The sequence below is a fragment of the Strongylocentrotus purpuratus genome, unplaced genomic scaffold (assembly GCF_000002235.5).
Source record: "Strongylocentrotus purpuratus isolate Spur 01 unplaced genomic scaffold, Spur_5.0 spur5_contig_860, whole genome shotgun sequence".
In the NCBI taxonomy this organism is placed as follows: domain Eukaryota; kingdom Metazoa; phylum Echinodermata; class Echinoidea; order Camarodonta; family Strongylocentrotidae; genus Strongylocentrotus; species Strongylocentrotus purpuratus.
In genome coordinates, this window is record NW_022145569.1 from 283248 (window position 1) to 301164 (window position 17917).

General features: G+C 37.6%; 1 protein-coding gene across 1 annotated transcript; it reads left to right on the forward strand.

Moving 5' to 3' along the window:
* Positions 1-414: 414 nt before the first annotated feature.
* On the forward strand, positions 415-9370 carry LOC115929494 (COP9 signalosome complex subunit 5). The gene is made up of 8 exons (XM_030998509.1): positions 415-585; positions 2174-2282; positions 3378-3503; positions 4917-5045; positions 5846-5911; positions 6871-7068; positions 8141-8286; positions 8901-9370. Exons 1-8 carry the CDS (start codon positions 452-454, stop codon positions 8983-8985), a joined length of 993 nt encoding a protein of 330 aa, XP_030854369.1. The 5' UTR covers positions 415-451; the 3' UTR covers positions 8986-9370.
* The last annotated feature ends 8547 nt before the right edge of the window (positions 9371-17917 follow it).

Below are 17917 nucleotides of genomic sequence, written 5' to 3' on the forward strand. Positions count from 1 at the left end.
TAGCTGATAAAGCAAATTTAAAATTCTCATATTTACAGTGATTATAATCACTAAAAGTATGTGGTTTAATTTATGGATAATTATTTCAAGAGAAAGAAAAAATTGTGGCAATTAAAAAACAAAGAAAAGTACTTGTCAATTTTGACCAGTGGCAAATAGACGTACCAAACAAAAACACAAACCAGTGCACGAACAACTACAAACGCATGCTTGAAATTTTCTCTAGCATATCATATTTTATAACCATTAAAATAATTAATTGAATTAATAACTATATGTACTAGCTAGAGTGGAAAAGAAATTATTTTCACTCCTTGTCATTATGCATATATCCATTCGATATTGACGTCGTACGCAAATTGGCACCGCTTGAAATTGATCTAGAAAAAAAGAGTAAGCTAACCTTTATTTTATGAACATCTCTCCAAAATTCTGAAGAAAATCTGTGATTATGGATCGTGAAATAGCACAAAAGACATGGGAGATGTCTAACGACGTTGATCTTGTTCAAAGTGTGGATGAAATTTACAAGTACGACAAGAAACAGCAGCATGAGATACTGCAAGCAAAACCATGGACGAAAGAGTAAGTTTATACCGGTCCCATCCGTTGCAATTTGTGCTGTAAATTTTGAGGGGGCCCAAGGCAAGGCCAGCTGCATGTAACTGGCGCTAGACTAGACCGAATTTTCCGTCTCTTTCGTTCGTTAGCCTCTTATTGGGGTAGGGTCGGCTCTCTCTTTAGAGACGGAAGCCGTTTATACACATGTCCTTGCTAACGCCACGGCCAGTCCTGGTCGTAGCGTTTTGCCCCCAAAATCCCCCAAAATGTCATTTTACCTCGAGCATGTTATATTGTAAATTAGGCCTAGGGCTAGGCTATAATAAATCAGTTCCACTTACCAACTTGACTGAAATAATCAGTTTAATAGTCCCTTTTTAGGAAATTATGGGTCAAAATCGAAATCCATTTTGAAAATCTTTTTCAACATGGATTCCGATTTTGACCCATAATTTCCTAAAAAGGGACTAGGTCTATTAAACTGATTATTTCAGTCAAGTTGGTAAGTGGAACTGATTTATTATAGCCTAGGCCTAATTTACAATATAACATGCTCGAGGTAAAATGACATTTTGGGGGATTTTGGGGGCAAAACGCTACGACCAGGACTGGCCGTGGCGTTAGCAAGGACGTGTATAAACGGCTTCCGTCTCTAAAGAGAGAGCCGGCCGACCCTACCCCAATAAGAGGCTAACGAACGAAAGAGACGGAAAATTCGGTCTAGCGCTAGACTAGTGTACTTTTGTATCCATTTTTGACCCGTAACTCCGGCGTGGAGATACCCTACTAAAACATACAACAAAATCAATTGTTCAAATAATTAATATTCATGATTTAAAAGTCGTTGTGTTTCTAGTTTTTCTTACCCCTTTCGACAGTTTTGTGTAAATTTTCTTATCTTTTTTGGAGTATTTTTCCCCAAATTAACGAGCTAATGAACACTTTCTCACAGTCGCAGTTTTCACAGCGAACCGCTGCACAAATACAATACAATTGCATACCATACTGACGAAGGTGTGCGGGCGCGCACGCATGCGTGAAGTAAGCGACTGTGATTTCAGATCCTCATTAAATTCATGTAAGCAGGGCTGTCAACCCTCCCGCATTTTGAGGGAGTTCGAGACCTGCAAATTAAGAAAAGGAAAGTTTCTGATGAAGGTAGAAACTTGAAATCAGATTGGTCTCTGAAGCATTTCTTCATAGAAGAGAAAGGTAAACCACTTTGCCTCATTTGTCACCAGAGTGTGAATGTAATGAAGGTTAACAACATAGCAAGACATTATGACACGCTGCGGTAAGCAAATTATGGGGAGTTACAGGGTGAGGCTAGAAAACAAAGACTTGAAAAATTAGTGACTGGACTGAAACGTCAGCAAGAGTCATTTGTGAAACCAACCATTCTCAAAGAAAGAAACAATAACAACAAAATTAATGAATAAATAAATGAACAAATAAATTTTAAAAAATTAAATAGAAATAAGGTTAAAAGTTTTTAAAAATGGTGTGACCTACATGTACATGTATAAATAGAATCTTGATGCATATGTTTCAGTAATGGACCATGCTGCATATTTATCTTTTCTGTACATTCTATTACAATTTGTTTTCACAGCAACCAATATTTCAAGTATATCAAGATATCTGCTCTGGCATTGTTGAAGATGGTGATGCATGCTAGATCAGGAGGAACTTTAGAAGTCATGGGACTTCTTCTTGGAAAGGTAGTTTTAACTCATTGTCTTAAAAAGTTATTTATGGTTTATTTTTTATGAATACATGTAAATAATATGACTTAACTTATTTATTTGATTGGGGGGGGGGGAATGCTATTAGATTTCATTTGGAGACATCACGCCCCCCCCCCCCTCCCTACCGACCTCAGAACCACCATAAATATAAAAAAATAGAAGGAAATAGATTTTTGATAAACAAATTCACTAAATCAAATATTAAGATAATCGGGTATCGAAGTAAATCAATATATGAATATATGATAGACAAATAAAGAGAAAGAAATATGGAATGTTGGTACTAAGAGTGGTGACATGTGTACCGGTAGATGAATAGATAAAAGTGTAACTTCTGAGTAGAACAATAAAATGTATTTGTCAGAATCAGCTTTCATAGCAATATTAAGAATCTTATTTTTGTTCAGTTGTGAAGTTATTTGCGATTTTCTTCTTTCTCCTTTCCTGAAAATTTAAATTAGAAAGTGAGCCATATGAAGACTTTGAGCAATTTGACTTTTCATTAGCTGAAAGCCTGGGAGGCTGAGACCCATTTCACAAAGCCTGTTTTCAATGACAAAGGACAAAAATCAGTGACAAATCTGGTGATAACCAATCAGAAGCAAGGATTTCACTAGCTTATAACTAAAATACTCAGTGACTGCTATTTGTCACTGATGATAAGTTTTGTGAAATGGGGCCGTGAAGCGTTTCAAAAGTGTGTGATGCAATTGAAATTAGACCATGGGGGTGTTTCACAAAGATCTTACGTTGAACTTAACTCTAAGTTGGACTTAAAGATTATGGAGAGCCATTTGTAGCCTTTAACAAAAATATATTCAAAGGGAAAATTCATGTATTTTAGACTTTTATAAATTCCACATCAAAGAACATGAAATCTCCTTGATAATAGAAAATATAAATGATTTGAATTAACATTTTGTGCCTTTTAAAATAACTTTAACAAAATAATTTCAAAGATGCTAGTGGCTTTCCATAAAATTTCAAGTGTCAACTTAGAGTTAAGTTCAACTTAGGATCTTTATGAAACACCCCCCATATTTCCCCCACATGTTTGATTGTTCACAGGTGGATGGTGAGACAATGATAGTGATGGACTGCTTTGCTCTTCCGGTAGAAGGCACAGAGACACGCGTCAATGCACAGGCTGCAGCATATGAATACATGGCTGCTTATATTGAAAATGCTAAACAGGTAAGGGTCAAGGGTCAAGTCTGCTTTTCATACAATGATGTGAACGTATAAACTTTCATACTGTGTGTGTAGTTCACAACTGTATTTTAACATGGATGCCAGTTTTCAGGCCCTGGCGATTTATTTTCCGACCATAGTTTAGGTTTTTTTGTGGACAAAATAGGAATCTGTCGCTTGTAAACAAAATAAGAGGCCATTGTATATTCAGCTGCGTACACCATGGTAAGTTGGCATTTCAAGAGGGAACAAATGCCGTCCTTAATATCATTCCTGGGGGTTTTCAATTTGAAAGTCTGGTTTCTTTGATTGTTAATTAACCCCTATCCTGTGTATTTACAAGCAAAAGATTTTAGTTATCAGAATCGGGTCATATCCCCTTTTTGAATGGTTTGACATGCCATTACATTTATATACACTAAACTCATTATAATTTGACAAATAATAGCTTTGCAATTATGTTCATTCTTTATGGGATGTCGTCTGCATGGGCAGTTTTGGTCCATATTGTGACGTCATTAAAACATCGTTATTTTTCTGGCAAATCTCTTGTATATCCCAGCTGCTATGGAGGTGGTTCTATTTGTATTTTTATAAATCACCCGATATGTGGTTGACCTAAAAACTTGTACGATGGCCATCTGTTAGCTTACCAGTTTTTAGTGTATTTGTGATTTTCTTTGAATTACACCTTTAAATATAATCTTGTGTTGTTTGTATCAAAAGATACATACTGTATGAGATCATTTGCTATTCTTTCCATGATTTCAGGTGAATTGTAGTGTAAATGCCCGAAAGGAATGCCAGATAACGGCTATGGATACACTTCCTTTCGCTAGGACCCTGTCACCCCGATGACTCCCCGCACATCAGTCTCAGCACTGACTTTGCTTGGAGACTGTGTATGTGTGTGTAGACTCTAGTGTATACACACAGTCCTCATAGGTTTTACACGTGCAGTGCAGGTTGCCATTGTTTAGCATTTACTTTCCAGGGAGGAATCAGAGTTATTTTCTACTTCTCATTTGTTTAATATTTCATTTGAGGAAGAAACTTAACAATATCCTTGAACTGCTAGTATCTTCCTATCATCATGTAAAACCAAAGAAATCTGACAAAAAACCTAACATCAGCTTAAACAAAACAAAGCAGATAAATGTTAAACCTAAGCTGAAATCTGACTATAGTTTCTGAAATATATGCATGCAATTTTTTATAATAGTCAGTAGCACATGGTCATCTTAATTTTAGTAAGTGAGTAAACTGTAATGTTAGGACTACACACCCTCAAGAAAGATTACCGAGAGTCCTTTTCAGGACTCCTCAATCCTCTCTCTCTCTCTCTCTCTCTCTCTCTCTCACATGGTGCACCCGCAAGCCTACTGTATAAACTGTAATGTGTTCACATCTTTACAGGTTGGTCGTTTAGAGAACGCTATCGGTTGGTATCACAGTCATCCTGGCTATGGATGCTGGTTGTCAGGTATTGATGTAGGAACACAGATGCTCAATCAACAGTTCCAAGAGCCTTTTGTGGCCATCGTGGTGAGTCTTATATTCCAATTCTGTACATAATTGTATGGTTTCATGCAACACTGGCTAACATTTTAAAGAATTTCAAATTCACTACATAAGATGTGGAACAGAGTTGCAGGATGTCGTATCCTCTCAGATGATAATGTGAAAATATCATTTTAAATGTTTACAGATTTTAAGAACTAGGGGTATTTGCTAGTTCACTAATAGACTAAGAACTTTTTGTTGTTGAAATTATTGTGACATTTTACAATTATAAAATGTATCGGCATCAGATCATCACTTCTCACAGTTACGGGTGATCTTGTAATGAATGAAATATGAAGGAAAATGAAATAATGAGAATGAGAATGAAATAACGATAATGAGAATAAAATAATGAATTAAAATGGGTGTTTGAAGGACATCTGGTATGTGATTTCCAGGAAGTTTCTGTTAGTCTGTCAACGTTTTTACTTGTTCTTAAATTTCATGTATGAAAAGGAATACCAAATAGGTCAGTTTCTGCCACAATACAGTTGATTACCAGAGCTGAAAATAAGATTTAGTTACACCAACCATATCAAACCTGTTATAATGTTATAAAGGAGGCAAACAGCCTGGTGGTAGAGCAGTGGTCTCGTAACTGAGAGGTCCCGGGTTTGAAACCAAGTCAATGCGCTTGTGCCCTTTGGTAAGGCATTAATCCTCATTGCCAAGTCCCTCGGAGAGAACTTAAAGCTGTCAGTCCCCTGGTTGCTTACTTACAAGCATATACATGCTTTCTTAGCAGTCAGGTAAAATGATAATCAACCATGTCTTCCATACAGGTTGATCCAGTGAGAACGATATCTGCAGGGAAGGTGAACATCGGTGCTTTCAGAACATATCCAAAGGTAAATTGTTCTTCTTAAATGGTTTTTCAGGAGGGTGATTCACAAAGACTTAGATCGACTTACGTTGGACTTGAACTATGGGAGGCCACTCATGCCACTGTTTGCTCTCACCTTTGTTGAAGAAAAAAGTCTTAAATATAAATTATGTTTACAATGTAAGTAAAAAATAATCTTAAACAATGAACTATCGAACAAAGTTAAATTCTGTAGATTTGTGACGTCCCTTGAGAGACCAATGGTGAGAGCAACCAGTGGCATGAATTGCCTGCCATAGTTCAAGTCCAAATTAAGTCGATCTTAGTCTTTGTGAAATGCCCTTCTGATCTACACATTCAGAATGCTTCCAGTAACAGATGCATGGCTAGACTGTTTTGAAACCAGGGTGTAAGACACAATTTGCTGACAAGTTAGTGAAACATTTATCCAACAGTCATGAGGGAAAAGGTCATCAGTTTGGGGGATATTGTGAACCAGGTTTGTTGATGGACATTTTTGAGGGGGTGTGTGCGTCACCTCTACCTCTTGCAGGGTGCCCCTGTCCTGATCAGAAGTTAATTAAGGTGATTTTTCAGCCTTTGACTTTTGAGTTTCCTTGGGCCATTGGACCCTTATACTTGAGGATGTCAGATTGAAAGTTTGATGTCCTTTTTGGAATAGTCATAAAAAGTTAAGGACATGTTCATAATGAAGTAATTTCTTATTAAAGTTAATTTAATATTTATAATCCTTACAGCTTTTTAAACTTCAAAATAATATGATATATGATCCTCCCCCTCCCAAAGCCTTTTTTCAATGACAAATGACAAAAAACAGTGACAAATCTGCTGATAACCAATCAGAAACGAGGATTTCAGTAGCTTATAACAAAAGCTGTCATTTGTCACTGATGACAAGTTTTGTGAAATGGGGCCATGAAGTGTACTAACTATTGAGATCCTCTTGATTCCTTCCTCCCTCAGGGTTACAAGCCACCTGATGATGTGGCCTCTGAATACCAGACCATTCCACTTAACAAGATAGAAGACTTTGGTGTCCACTGCAAGCAATACTACAGCCTAGAGATCTCCTACTTCAAATCGGTCCTGGATCGCAAGCTACTGGAATCTCTCTGGAATAAATACTGGGTCAACACGCTCAGCTCATCAAGTTTACTCACAGTAAGTTTGACCTCTGACGCCACTGAGGTCAGAGGTCAGATGTAGAATATTGCCATAAAGAAGCCATGTTTTGTTTGTAGTATCATCATATAGTATCAAAAGTCATATCAGTCATCTATCAGTCAGTTACAACATGTACATGTAAGGCTTGGTTGCACAAAACTTTTCATCAGTGACAAGTGACAGTTTTTGTTAAAAGCTAGTAAAATCCTTGCTTCTGATCGGTCATCAGCAGATTTGTCACTGATTTTTGTCAATTGTCATTGAAAAAAAGCTTTGTGAAACGGGTCCCAGGCTTGGGCTTAGGTATATTGTTGGGTCCAGGGTTGAAGTTATAAATTTGATTTTCATGAGAGATTGACAACAGAGCAATTCATCAGAGTATGTTTATCATCGGGTTATCATGTCCCATGCCAAAGCATCTAATACACTGAATTGTGTATGTTCAAACCATGTCTGATGGCGTGTAGGATCACACACAAAAAAGTGTGTCTAGACTTGGACTTAATCTGAAACACTTGCCAGGAGTAACTAGGCAAGCATCATGAAGTCATGGTTGTCTTGTGTTAAAAAAATGAAACCATTGACTATCCTATCTCCACTCTTAATTAAGAATAGAAACATGAAATGTTGATTTAGAGCTAATCTTACAGAGGCATACCTTTGACAATAGTATTTCTCTCTCCCTCCCCTCTCTCTCCCTCTCTCTTGTCACCCCCCCTCTCTTTCTCCCTCTTCCTTTTTTTCTCCCCTCTGTCTCCCTCTCCCCCTCTCTCTCTCTCCCCTCCACCTCTCTCTTTCTCTCTCTCTTGTCCACTCTCCCCCTCTCTCTCTCTCTCCCTCTCCCTCCTCTCTCTCTCTCTCTCTCTCTCTCTCTCTCTCTCTCTCTCTCTCTTGTCACCCCCCTCTCTTTCTCCCTCTTTCTTTTTTCTCCCCTCTGTCTCCCTCTCCCCCTCTCTCTCTCTCTCCCCCCACCTCTCTCTTTCTCTCTCTCTCTTGTCCACTCTCCCTCTCTCTCTCTCCCTCTCCCTCCCCCCCCCCTCTCTCTCTATCTCTCTCTTCCTTATGCTAGAATGCTGACTATACAATAGGCCAAGTGTCTGACCTCTCAGAGAAGCTGGAGAATGCAGAGAGTCAGCTAGGGAGAGGTAGCTTCATGCTTGCTGTGGACCATGAAAAGAAGGCTGAAGACAAACTAGGAAAAGCTACAAGAGATAGGTAGGAGGAGCATCATGATGTAGATGGAGATATTGATGATGGTCGCACATAGGCCCTGTTTCAAGTTTATTTATTTCCACAAACGTCAAACAAGTTTAACACAATAAGTATGTTTGTTGATGGTAGTAGTGATTATAGTGGTAATTTTTATTTTTTTAACAAGGAAGACTTTTTGTATTATAAGAAAATAGAGAAAATATGGCTATAATTCATTCTGGATTGTTTATCCTGCAGTAGATCGATTGTTTGAACCAGTGAAATAAAACAACCTCAAAATAACTTGCTGGAAATCATCTTCAATAAAAACCACAACTCTCATTTGCACATAGTGACCTGTGTTTAATAAGCACATGGTGTCGGGCCTACTTACTTTGATTTCCTTATCTTTCTATGCTCATTACTTAGCCCCTATACATCTTCTACCAAAATCGTTCGTCAAATGTCATTTATTTGTATTTATGAACATTCAGTGTAACTTTTGTTGGATTCTGTGATAATTTATTTTCTATCATTACCAGAACTCAAGCTTATCTTTATACCCCTTGTGGACCATTCTGTAATCACAGCTACTCATATTTCTTCATTTTTTTTCTTCTTCTGTTTTTCCCCTCCAGCTGCAAGTCCACAATAGAAGTCATCCATGGTCTCATGTCACAAGTCATCAAGAACAAACTATTCAACCAGGTCCATAATCGCTGAGAAACAATACAAACTATTCAACCAGGTCCATAATCGCTGAGAAACAATACAAACTATTCAACCAGGTCCATAATCATTGAGAAACAATACAAACTATTCAACCAGGTCCATAATCGCTGAGAAACAATACATACTTTTCAACTGAAGGGACTAATGACATTGATACATGTCTCAATGTAAATGCTTACTTACCCATAGTAACATCCAGATTATTTAAACAGTAGCACCTAAAGAGTGTTCATGAAAGTTTTACAAAAAATTAATGGGAGCAGTGAGCGATTTAGCTCTCGATAGCTACACAACTAAAAGCTCTGCATAAATATCTCTGTGAGAAAATCACAGTTTTACAACAACTTTTCCTAAAGGAGCACCTGTGATCAGAAAAGTATTTTTTACGCTGGTTCATGAATATAATGTATTTATAACTATGTCAGATATATCCAGACATCACTGATAAGGAGAGGTTGTAAGGTGATATAGGGTTTCTATTTTAGCCTTTGAGCCCATTATTTAAAATACCATTATAAGCAAGTGAACCTATGACAGTACAGTCAAACCTGCTTTAGTGACCACCTGTCTACAGAGACCAATAGTATATTTGTAAAGCGCTTAGAGACATTGTATTGAGCGCTATATGAAAGCTAAATATTATTATATAAAATATTATTCTTGTCTCCCTTAGGTGGTCTTTATAGACAGGTTTCACTGTACATGTACTTAAAGGCATCTCACATAATGTGCATTGGACAACTTCTAAAAACAAGAAGTGATGAGGATGTTTTTGATTATGGACTCTTTTGTACAATGAATATGTGAGAATATGATTGCAAGTTAATTTAAAGAGAAGGTTGAGTTCTGGGAAGAGGTGACAAATAATTTGTGAAAGAATATCAGATAAAAAATGTGACCTGAAAAGCATGGCTCTTTAAATGCCTTAATATTCTAAATATGGCATGTAACATCACAAAAACCGGGACAGATTTTTATGCAACATGTTCGTTTAGTCCCAAATACTTCTTTCTGTGTACAGGTGCTTGTAACTTTACCAAGACTGGGCCAGATTTCTTATCATTTTGATGATTCCAGAACCTTGCAGTGCACACCAATACTTATATGCGAGATGATCAACTTTTTCTGATCGATTCCACACCTTTTCTTTCACAATGCAATCGCATGACCAGAACTCAACTTTATCGTTAAATATAATTTGATAGAGAGCATTGTGGCAGGGGTAGTGAAAGAAGACAGGGGAAGAAATCAAAACAGTGGTATTTATATCATTGTCTGCATTTCCTATGGTCTTATCATATGATTCAGGAAACAAAAGATTTCTGATCGTCTTAAAGAGTTTAATTTCCCTAAAACTAACAACCGGTACACCTTTTGTATTTCATTTAAACATTTTTTCTTCTTGAAAGCTTTATGTAAAGAGCAACTATCTAAGATGTCTATTTCTTATGAATTGTTTCTGTTGAGTTAATTGACTCCCGGGGGGCATTTCACAAAGCCTTTTTTCAGTGACAAATAACAAATATCAGTGACAAATCTGCTGATAACCAATCAGAAGCAAGGATTTCATTATCTTATAACACAAATTGTCATTTGTCACTGATGACAAGTTCTGTGAAACGCCCCCCTGATGTTGAACATCAAGCATCTTGAAGATTTCTTTCTTTAATCGTGTCAATTCTTTATCTCATACTTCTTTGACTAAATAGCATTGTCACTCTCCTTTGGGGATCAATTCTAAGAAAAGTGATATGCTTTGACAAGTGAAGTGACTGTTGTGTAACCAGGGGGTGTTTCACAAAGATCCTAAGTTGAACTTATCTCTAAATTGGACTTAACAATTATGGAAAGCCGTTATCATCTATGAAAAGAATTTGTAAAAGTTATTTTAAAAGGCATAAAATGTTGATTCAAATGATTCATATTTTCTATTATCAAGGAGATTTCATGTTCTTGATGTGGAATTAATAAAAAGTCTAAAATACTTGAATTTTTGCTTTTAAATATCTTTTATTTTAAGGCTACAAATGGCTCTCCATAATATCTAAGTCCAACTTAGAGTTAAGTTCGACTTGGGATCTTTGTGAAACACCCCCCAGGAATACTAAAATGTGAGACATGTATTCATTTCTACATGACTTATGTCTCAATTTACCAATAAATTCAGAATTGTAAAAATACTTTTTGTGAAATATCTGTGACTGATGCTATACATGTATTTGCCACTTAATATTGTAGCAAACTGCACCTCTAATTCAGCAACCCAGGAAAATTTGCACTATTGGGTGACTAAAAGAGAATAAGATTTTAAATCAACCCCCTCTTTTAGGCCACCTATGACTACGAGATGTCCTTCTCAATATTTTGAATATCAAATAAAAGGTATTTATAAAAAAATATTTGAGCAAGCTAAGTCTGTGATTATTGAGTTTGAGATCTACTAATATTGAATTTTAGTTTTAAGTAGCCATTTTTTTGCAGCAATATGTAACATGGTTGTCTAGTGTTAAAACTCATGGCCACACACACAGGTTTAAAGGGAAAATAAAGCTTTCAAATTAAGGTATGAAAGATATTAGCTATCAGGGTGTGATTGATGTATGTCAATCTAGGTACAGTCAAACCTATATAGAAAGACCACCTGTCTACAAAGACCATATTTCTTGATTCCCTTGAAAATAGTTTCTCATTGAAACATGTACTAAAGGAACCTGTACATAAAGACCACCTGCCTATAAAGACCACTGTTCTTGTCTCCCTTGGGTGGTCTTTATATACAGGTTTCACTGTATTTGGGCTTTGGAATCACTACTCGTCATGTACCTACATGCACCACCTGTATGGAAAGGTGGTGATAAATCCTAGGAGTTATCTGCCTGAACCTTCTAGAGATGCAAGCAGGCGCGTACGCAGGGGGGGGGGTTTGGGGGGTTAAACCCCCCCCTTTGGAAATTTTTTGTGTGTAAACCCCCCTAAAAAAAACCTAAAACCCCCCCCCCCCCCTTTTGGATTTTTTTTTTTTGTTTTTTTTTTTTTTTTTTTTAATAATTATTAAAAAAAAAAAAAAAAAAAAAATTATTCCCATGGCCGACCTAAAAAAGGTGACCTTACCCCCCCCCCCAACGGAGCAAAATGTCAAATTTCCAAATTTCGAGACCAAAAAAAAAAAAAAAAGTGTCCTCTTACCCCCCCCCCCCCCCCCCCCCCCCCCCCCCCCCCCCCCCCCCCCCCCCCCCCCCCGCTTATTCAGCGGTCGGCTGAGTCGTTGCGATTTTTTTGGGACCAAAAAAAAAAAAAAATGTGTCCTCTTACCCCCCCCCCCCCCCCCCCCCCCCCCCCCCTTATTCAGCGGCTGGCTGAGTCGTTGCGAAATTTTCGGACCGATTTATAAATGTTAAAACCCCCCCCTTGAAAAAATCCTGCGTACGCGCCTGGATGCAAGTGTATAAATGTAACCATATTTCAGCGTAGCCTGTATTAGCTGATAGAGGGGTTTATTTCTCAAGCTGATTAAGATGTGATTGGTTGATACAGTCAAACCTGCTTTAGTGACCACCTGTCTACAAAGACTACTTTTTGTGTTTCCCTTGGGCGGTCACTGTAGACAGGTTTGACTGTAGTATGTAATTTCATGATATTGTTATTGCTAGATAATAAAAGATATTTGATGCCTACAGACTATCATTCTTGCATTGTTATTGCATACCAAGTCTTTCTTTTTAATCCAATGTTGTTAGCGTTCTACCGATTAGATGGAGGAGTGATAATGATCTTTTAGTAAAATGGTTGGGATATATAGGAAACACAGCATAAATTGAAAGGAATGTGAAAGATAAGGCACTACTACTAGGATCTTAAAGATAAGTGATACACAAGGAGTAGAAGTGAAAGGGGGTCCATATCACTTTATTCCCTAAGCCACTAGTGTATATGAAGGGGGGGGGTGAGAGGTGACATCGCCCCTCCCCCCCCCCCCAACAGAATTGTTAAAAAAATATTAGAGATGTCAGTAGTGGTTGTGGTCATTATACTTGTTTGTAAGTCTGTCTCTGTATGACCGCTTGGCAGTCACTATCCATGGGCCATTATAGTATTAGAAATTAATGATTTTTTTTTTTAACTTCAGTATTATAAAGCCAATCAGCCAACACAAAGTGGTCCATCTGGTTGAGTGATTACTGTGCACAAATATGCATTCACATTAAAATCATGCTATGAATTCACAATAGCTATAGGCTAATGTAAGACTAGAACAGGACTTCTAGCTATGATGATTGTTTTATCTATTAGATGGGCGCTATATTCTTCAGACTGGAATAATATGTCTATCAAAAAAAGTACACAGACCATCAATCTTTCTTTTCTTGTTTTATCTGAAAATGATCTTGCTCTTAATTATTGCTCATGCTGCAGGTGCATGCATGTATAGACTTGTACTTATCATTTTTAAATCTAAGCTTAAAAAGCGAGTAGAAGTGTCCAACTGTACATTGTTTGGATCACAGAATTGCTCTACATTATTTAGAGTAAAATAATGTATGAGTATAGCATCCCAATAAGCCACCTGTACAAGATATAAGCAAAGGGTCTAGAACCCACAATCTTGTTGATGAATGGTGTAAGGATGAGAAAAAAAATGATCTCAAAAGCTATATGTTGTTGGAGTTCAATGGGTTCCAGTGCCCAGGCGCGGATCCAGGGGGGCGGCGAGCGGGCCTTGGCCCCCAGCCCCTCAAAAAAAAAAAAAAAGAGAGAGAGAGAGAGAAGGGAAAGGAAGTGAGAAGAAAAGAAAAGGGAAAAAAGGTCGAAAGGGCCTTGCCTCCTCCCCCCCCCCCCATCAAAAAAAATAAGAGAGAAGGAAGGAAAGGGAAAGAAAAAAGGAAAAGAGGAGATAAAGGGACGGAGAAGAAAAGAAAAGAAGGGGGATATCAGTTGCAATTTTCCCGCCAACAAGTTGTGGATTGGGGGGGGAGCAAAAGGCCCTTGCCCCCCCCCCCCCACCTCCCATCAAAAAAATAAGAGAGAAGGAAGGAAAAGGAAAAGAGGAGATAAAGGGACGGAGAAGAAAAGAAAAGAAGGGGATATCAGTTGCAATTTTCCCGCCAACAAGTTGTGGATTGGGGGAGCAAAAGGCCCTTCCCCCCCCCCCCCCCGCCCCCGCTAACAGAGAGAGAGAGGAGGAGGAAAAGGGAAAGAGGAGAGCTAAAAGGGAACAAAAAAGTGGAAGAAGAAAAGAAAAGGGTGAACAGAAGGGAAGATCAGTTGCGGTTGATCCCGCCAACAAAAAGAGAGGAGAGAAAAGGAAGAGGACGTAGGAAGAAAGAGGAGCAGACAAAGAACATTTTTGAAATTCAGACAAGGATTAAGAGTTGAAAACGATACAGCGAATCGTCTTCTTTCTCTACTAATTTTAATGAAACGTCAAAGTTTCGCGCGAAGGAAACTGAATTCAGACAAGGATTAAGAGTCGAGAATGGTACAACGAATCGTCTTCTTTCTCTAATAATTAAATGAAACGTCAAAGCGTCCGCGCTTCGCGCAAGAAAGGGGGGGGGGAACTGAATTCAGACAAGAATTAAGAGTCAAGAATTGTAATACAAATCGTCTTCTTTCTCTTTTTAAACATCACTTTATTGTTCAAACTTGCACAACAAAGGAGAACAATAGCCCAGGACAATTCCATTTTACTGGAAAATGCAGGGCATTAAAAGTACATACATGTAGATATACAGTGAATAATGTTATATAACATAATGAAACGTAAAAGTATTGATCTAATATATCGTAAAAGCTTCTGCGCTTCGCGCAGGAGGGGGTAAAACTGAATTCAGACAACGATTAAGAGACGAGAACGGTACAATTAACGAATCGTCTTCTTTATCAAATACGTCAAAGCTTCCGCGCTTTGCTTTGCGCGGGCAGGGCCTTACCCGGCCGAAAAGACAGGCCTGCTTATAGCCTGCCTCAAGCCTGCATAGCTGCTAAAAAGCAGGCTAATTCCTTAGCAAGCACTGATCTTTGTGATGGAGTTAATGCAATTGAGATATAAGAATATTCCTATTGGTGGACAATTGCAAATATCGATTATGATGTATCAATATATCACTAGTTCTTCTACCGAAATATGCAAATTAGGCAGGCTTAATTTAACCTGTACATTTTAAAAATCAGGCTTATTTTAGCCTGCTTAAATAGCCTGCAAAATCATTTTAACCTGTTCAATTAGCCTGCAAAATTGCCCTGCTTTTTTTAGCATGCAAATTAAAATGCTTTGTTAGCCTGCAAAAATGCTGAAATATGTAAGTTATGCAGGTTAATTTTAGCATGCTAATCTAAAAGGCAGGCTAACATAAAATGAAGATAATCGATTGCCATCACAAACAGTAATAGACTTCTATTGGTATATCGACTCAGGTAGAAGAACTAGTTTATATTGATACATCATAATCGATATTTGCAATTGTCCACTAATAGGAATATTCTTATATCTCAATCGCATTAACTCCATCACAAAGATCATTTGAAGTGAATTAAAGATTGACTTTTTTGTAAAGGGTGTGTGTGTGTGTGTTGGGTTTTTACAGACGTGTATCAATCAGATATGATTATTTACGTCTGGGACCGACCTTTAAACGTCACCATCCGAAAGACGTGACTCAGTTTCGAACCTGCGTCCTCGGCTGAATCGGCTGTACCCTTTGTAAAGGGTACAGGCTGATACATAGAAAACTTACATGCTATTTTAATTGGTTAGTAAACGTATAATCACTATATTGCTAATTGCTATTGCTGTAAACGTATAATCACTATTACATTCACTAAAACGTGAATGTAATTGTGATCAGACAAATAATCTATTGGTCAATAATTGCCAAAGGAAAATACAATCACAAAATTGATGTGTGCATTATTGTCATAATTTGCTTACCAATTATGATAAATGTATTTTTCTGTGAGACGTGTATAATGAATATTCATGAGATACATATATTGCAGGTTAATTTTAGCATGCTAATCTAAAAGGCAGGCTAACGTAAATGAAGGTTTCTATTGGTTTCTATTGGACCTATTGGTTTCTATTGGTTTCTATTGGTCCCATTGGGTTCAATTAGTTCTATGGTTTATATTGGTCCTATCGTTCCTATTGGTTTCTATTGGTCTTATTGGTTTTAATTAGACCAATTGGTCCCATTTGACTCTAATCAGGATTTCAATTGGTTTCAATCGGACCAATTGGCCCCATTAGATATTTCAAATGGTTTCAATATTATTGGACCAATTAGCCCCATTAGAATTAAATGGGACTTCAGTTGGACCAATCGGCCCCATTAGTCTGTAAGGTTTTCAATTGGTTTCAAATATATCTTTTCATTATAAGTTCCAATTTAATCCAATTACGATATTTAATAAACACAAGACTATATCAATAATTTCCGGAGCCTATGGCCTACAAACATTGCTTTCTCTTTAGGCTCCATCATATTTCTTCCTTTATTTAACTTAGTCTTATTATTCTGTTCGTTTGTATAAATGCATCCCCCCAAAAAAATGATTACAAAAAATGTAACATGCCAAATAGTGAATTGTCTTCTCCATCGGTTGCTGCAAAACTGTGGAACCAGCTACCTACTGCTGTGCGGACGGCTTCATCTGTTGACCAGTTCAAGAAGCTACTCAAGTCACATCTATTCTGCTATAAATTACTTTATTACTAGCCTACATAATTATACTTTACTGAACTCTGAGAAGACGTGTCTAACTTTTGTTTTTAAGTGGCCCAAACATTTTGGAGCGTGTGTGCAGCGCTTTGTAACTGCAAGGAAAAGGCGCTATATCAAATATCTTTTGGATTGGATTGGATTGGATTGGATTAAACAACATGTGAAATATGAAGATAAACTGAAACTGAATTGGACCAAGTCCAAAATAGGGCCAATTGGTCCAATTGAAACCAATCGAGGTACCATTAAAATCTAATGGGGCCTGCCCTAGGCCAACTGGTCCAATAGGGCCAATCTGGACCAATTGAAACCAATGAAGTCCTAGCTATTAAAGTCCCATTGAGACCAATTGAAAATATGAAAATTAAATTGATGTTCAATTGGTTTCAATTGGATTTTTGTCTTGGGATGCCTCCCGGCCAAGCGCTCAGAACCTCGCTTGCTTGGCTTTCTATGAACCTATTTTTGTTTAAACTCTCGAATCACCCCTGATATATAACATTAAACGTGCATGAAAAATAACCTGCATGCTACATGTAAATTAAGGCAATCAGGTTAAATTTGTGTTCTAAACCTGCTCAGAGGACATTTCTTCAGATTGCAGGTTTAACAAATTATGATCGAAATTTACATGCTAACGATTAAACTGCATCTCATCTGGCATGCTTAAGATTTAACCTGCTAAAACTATAAGCAGGGATATGTGAGTTTATTACAAGCCCTGAAGCCCTGCTATAAGACTGTATTTTGCAAAACGCATGCTAATTTTTAAACTGCAGGCCAAGATTTAGCCTGCTTAAACTGTAAGACTGTGGTTTGCAAAATGCATGCTAATAACAGGCTAAAAATTAACCTACTATATGTAAGACTGGTTTTGCAAAATACAGGTTAAAATTCAACATGCAATAGAATAATAGAATAAGGCCAGACGCAGGTTCAAAGCAGGCTAAATAAGCTGCGTTTTCGGTAAGGACGTTAACTGAATTCAGACGAGGATTATTTTTGAGAACGGCCGGTACAACGATTCGTCTTCTAGCTTTCTCTAATAATTTTATGAAACGTCGAAGCTGTCGCGCTTCGCGCAGGAGGGGGGGGGGGGAAGAACTGCATTTAGACAAGGATTAAGAGTCGAGAACGGTATCAACAAAATTGTCATTTAATGAAACGTAAAACTAAAAGCTTCCGCACTTCGCGGAGGGAGG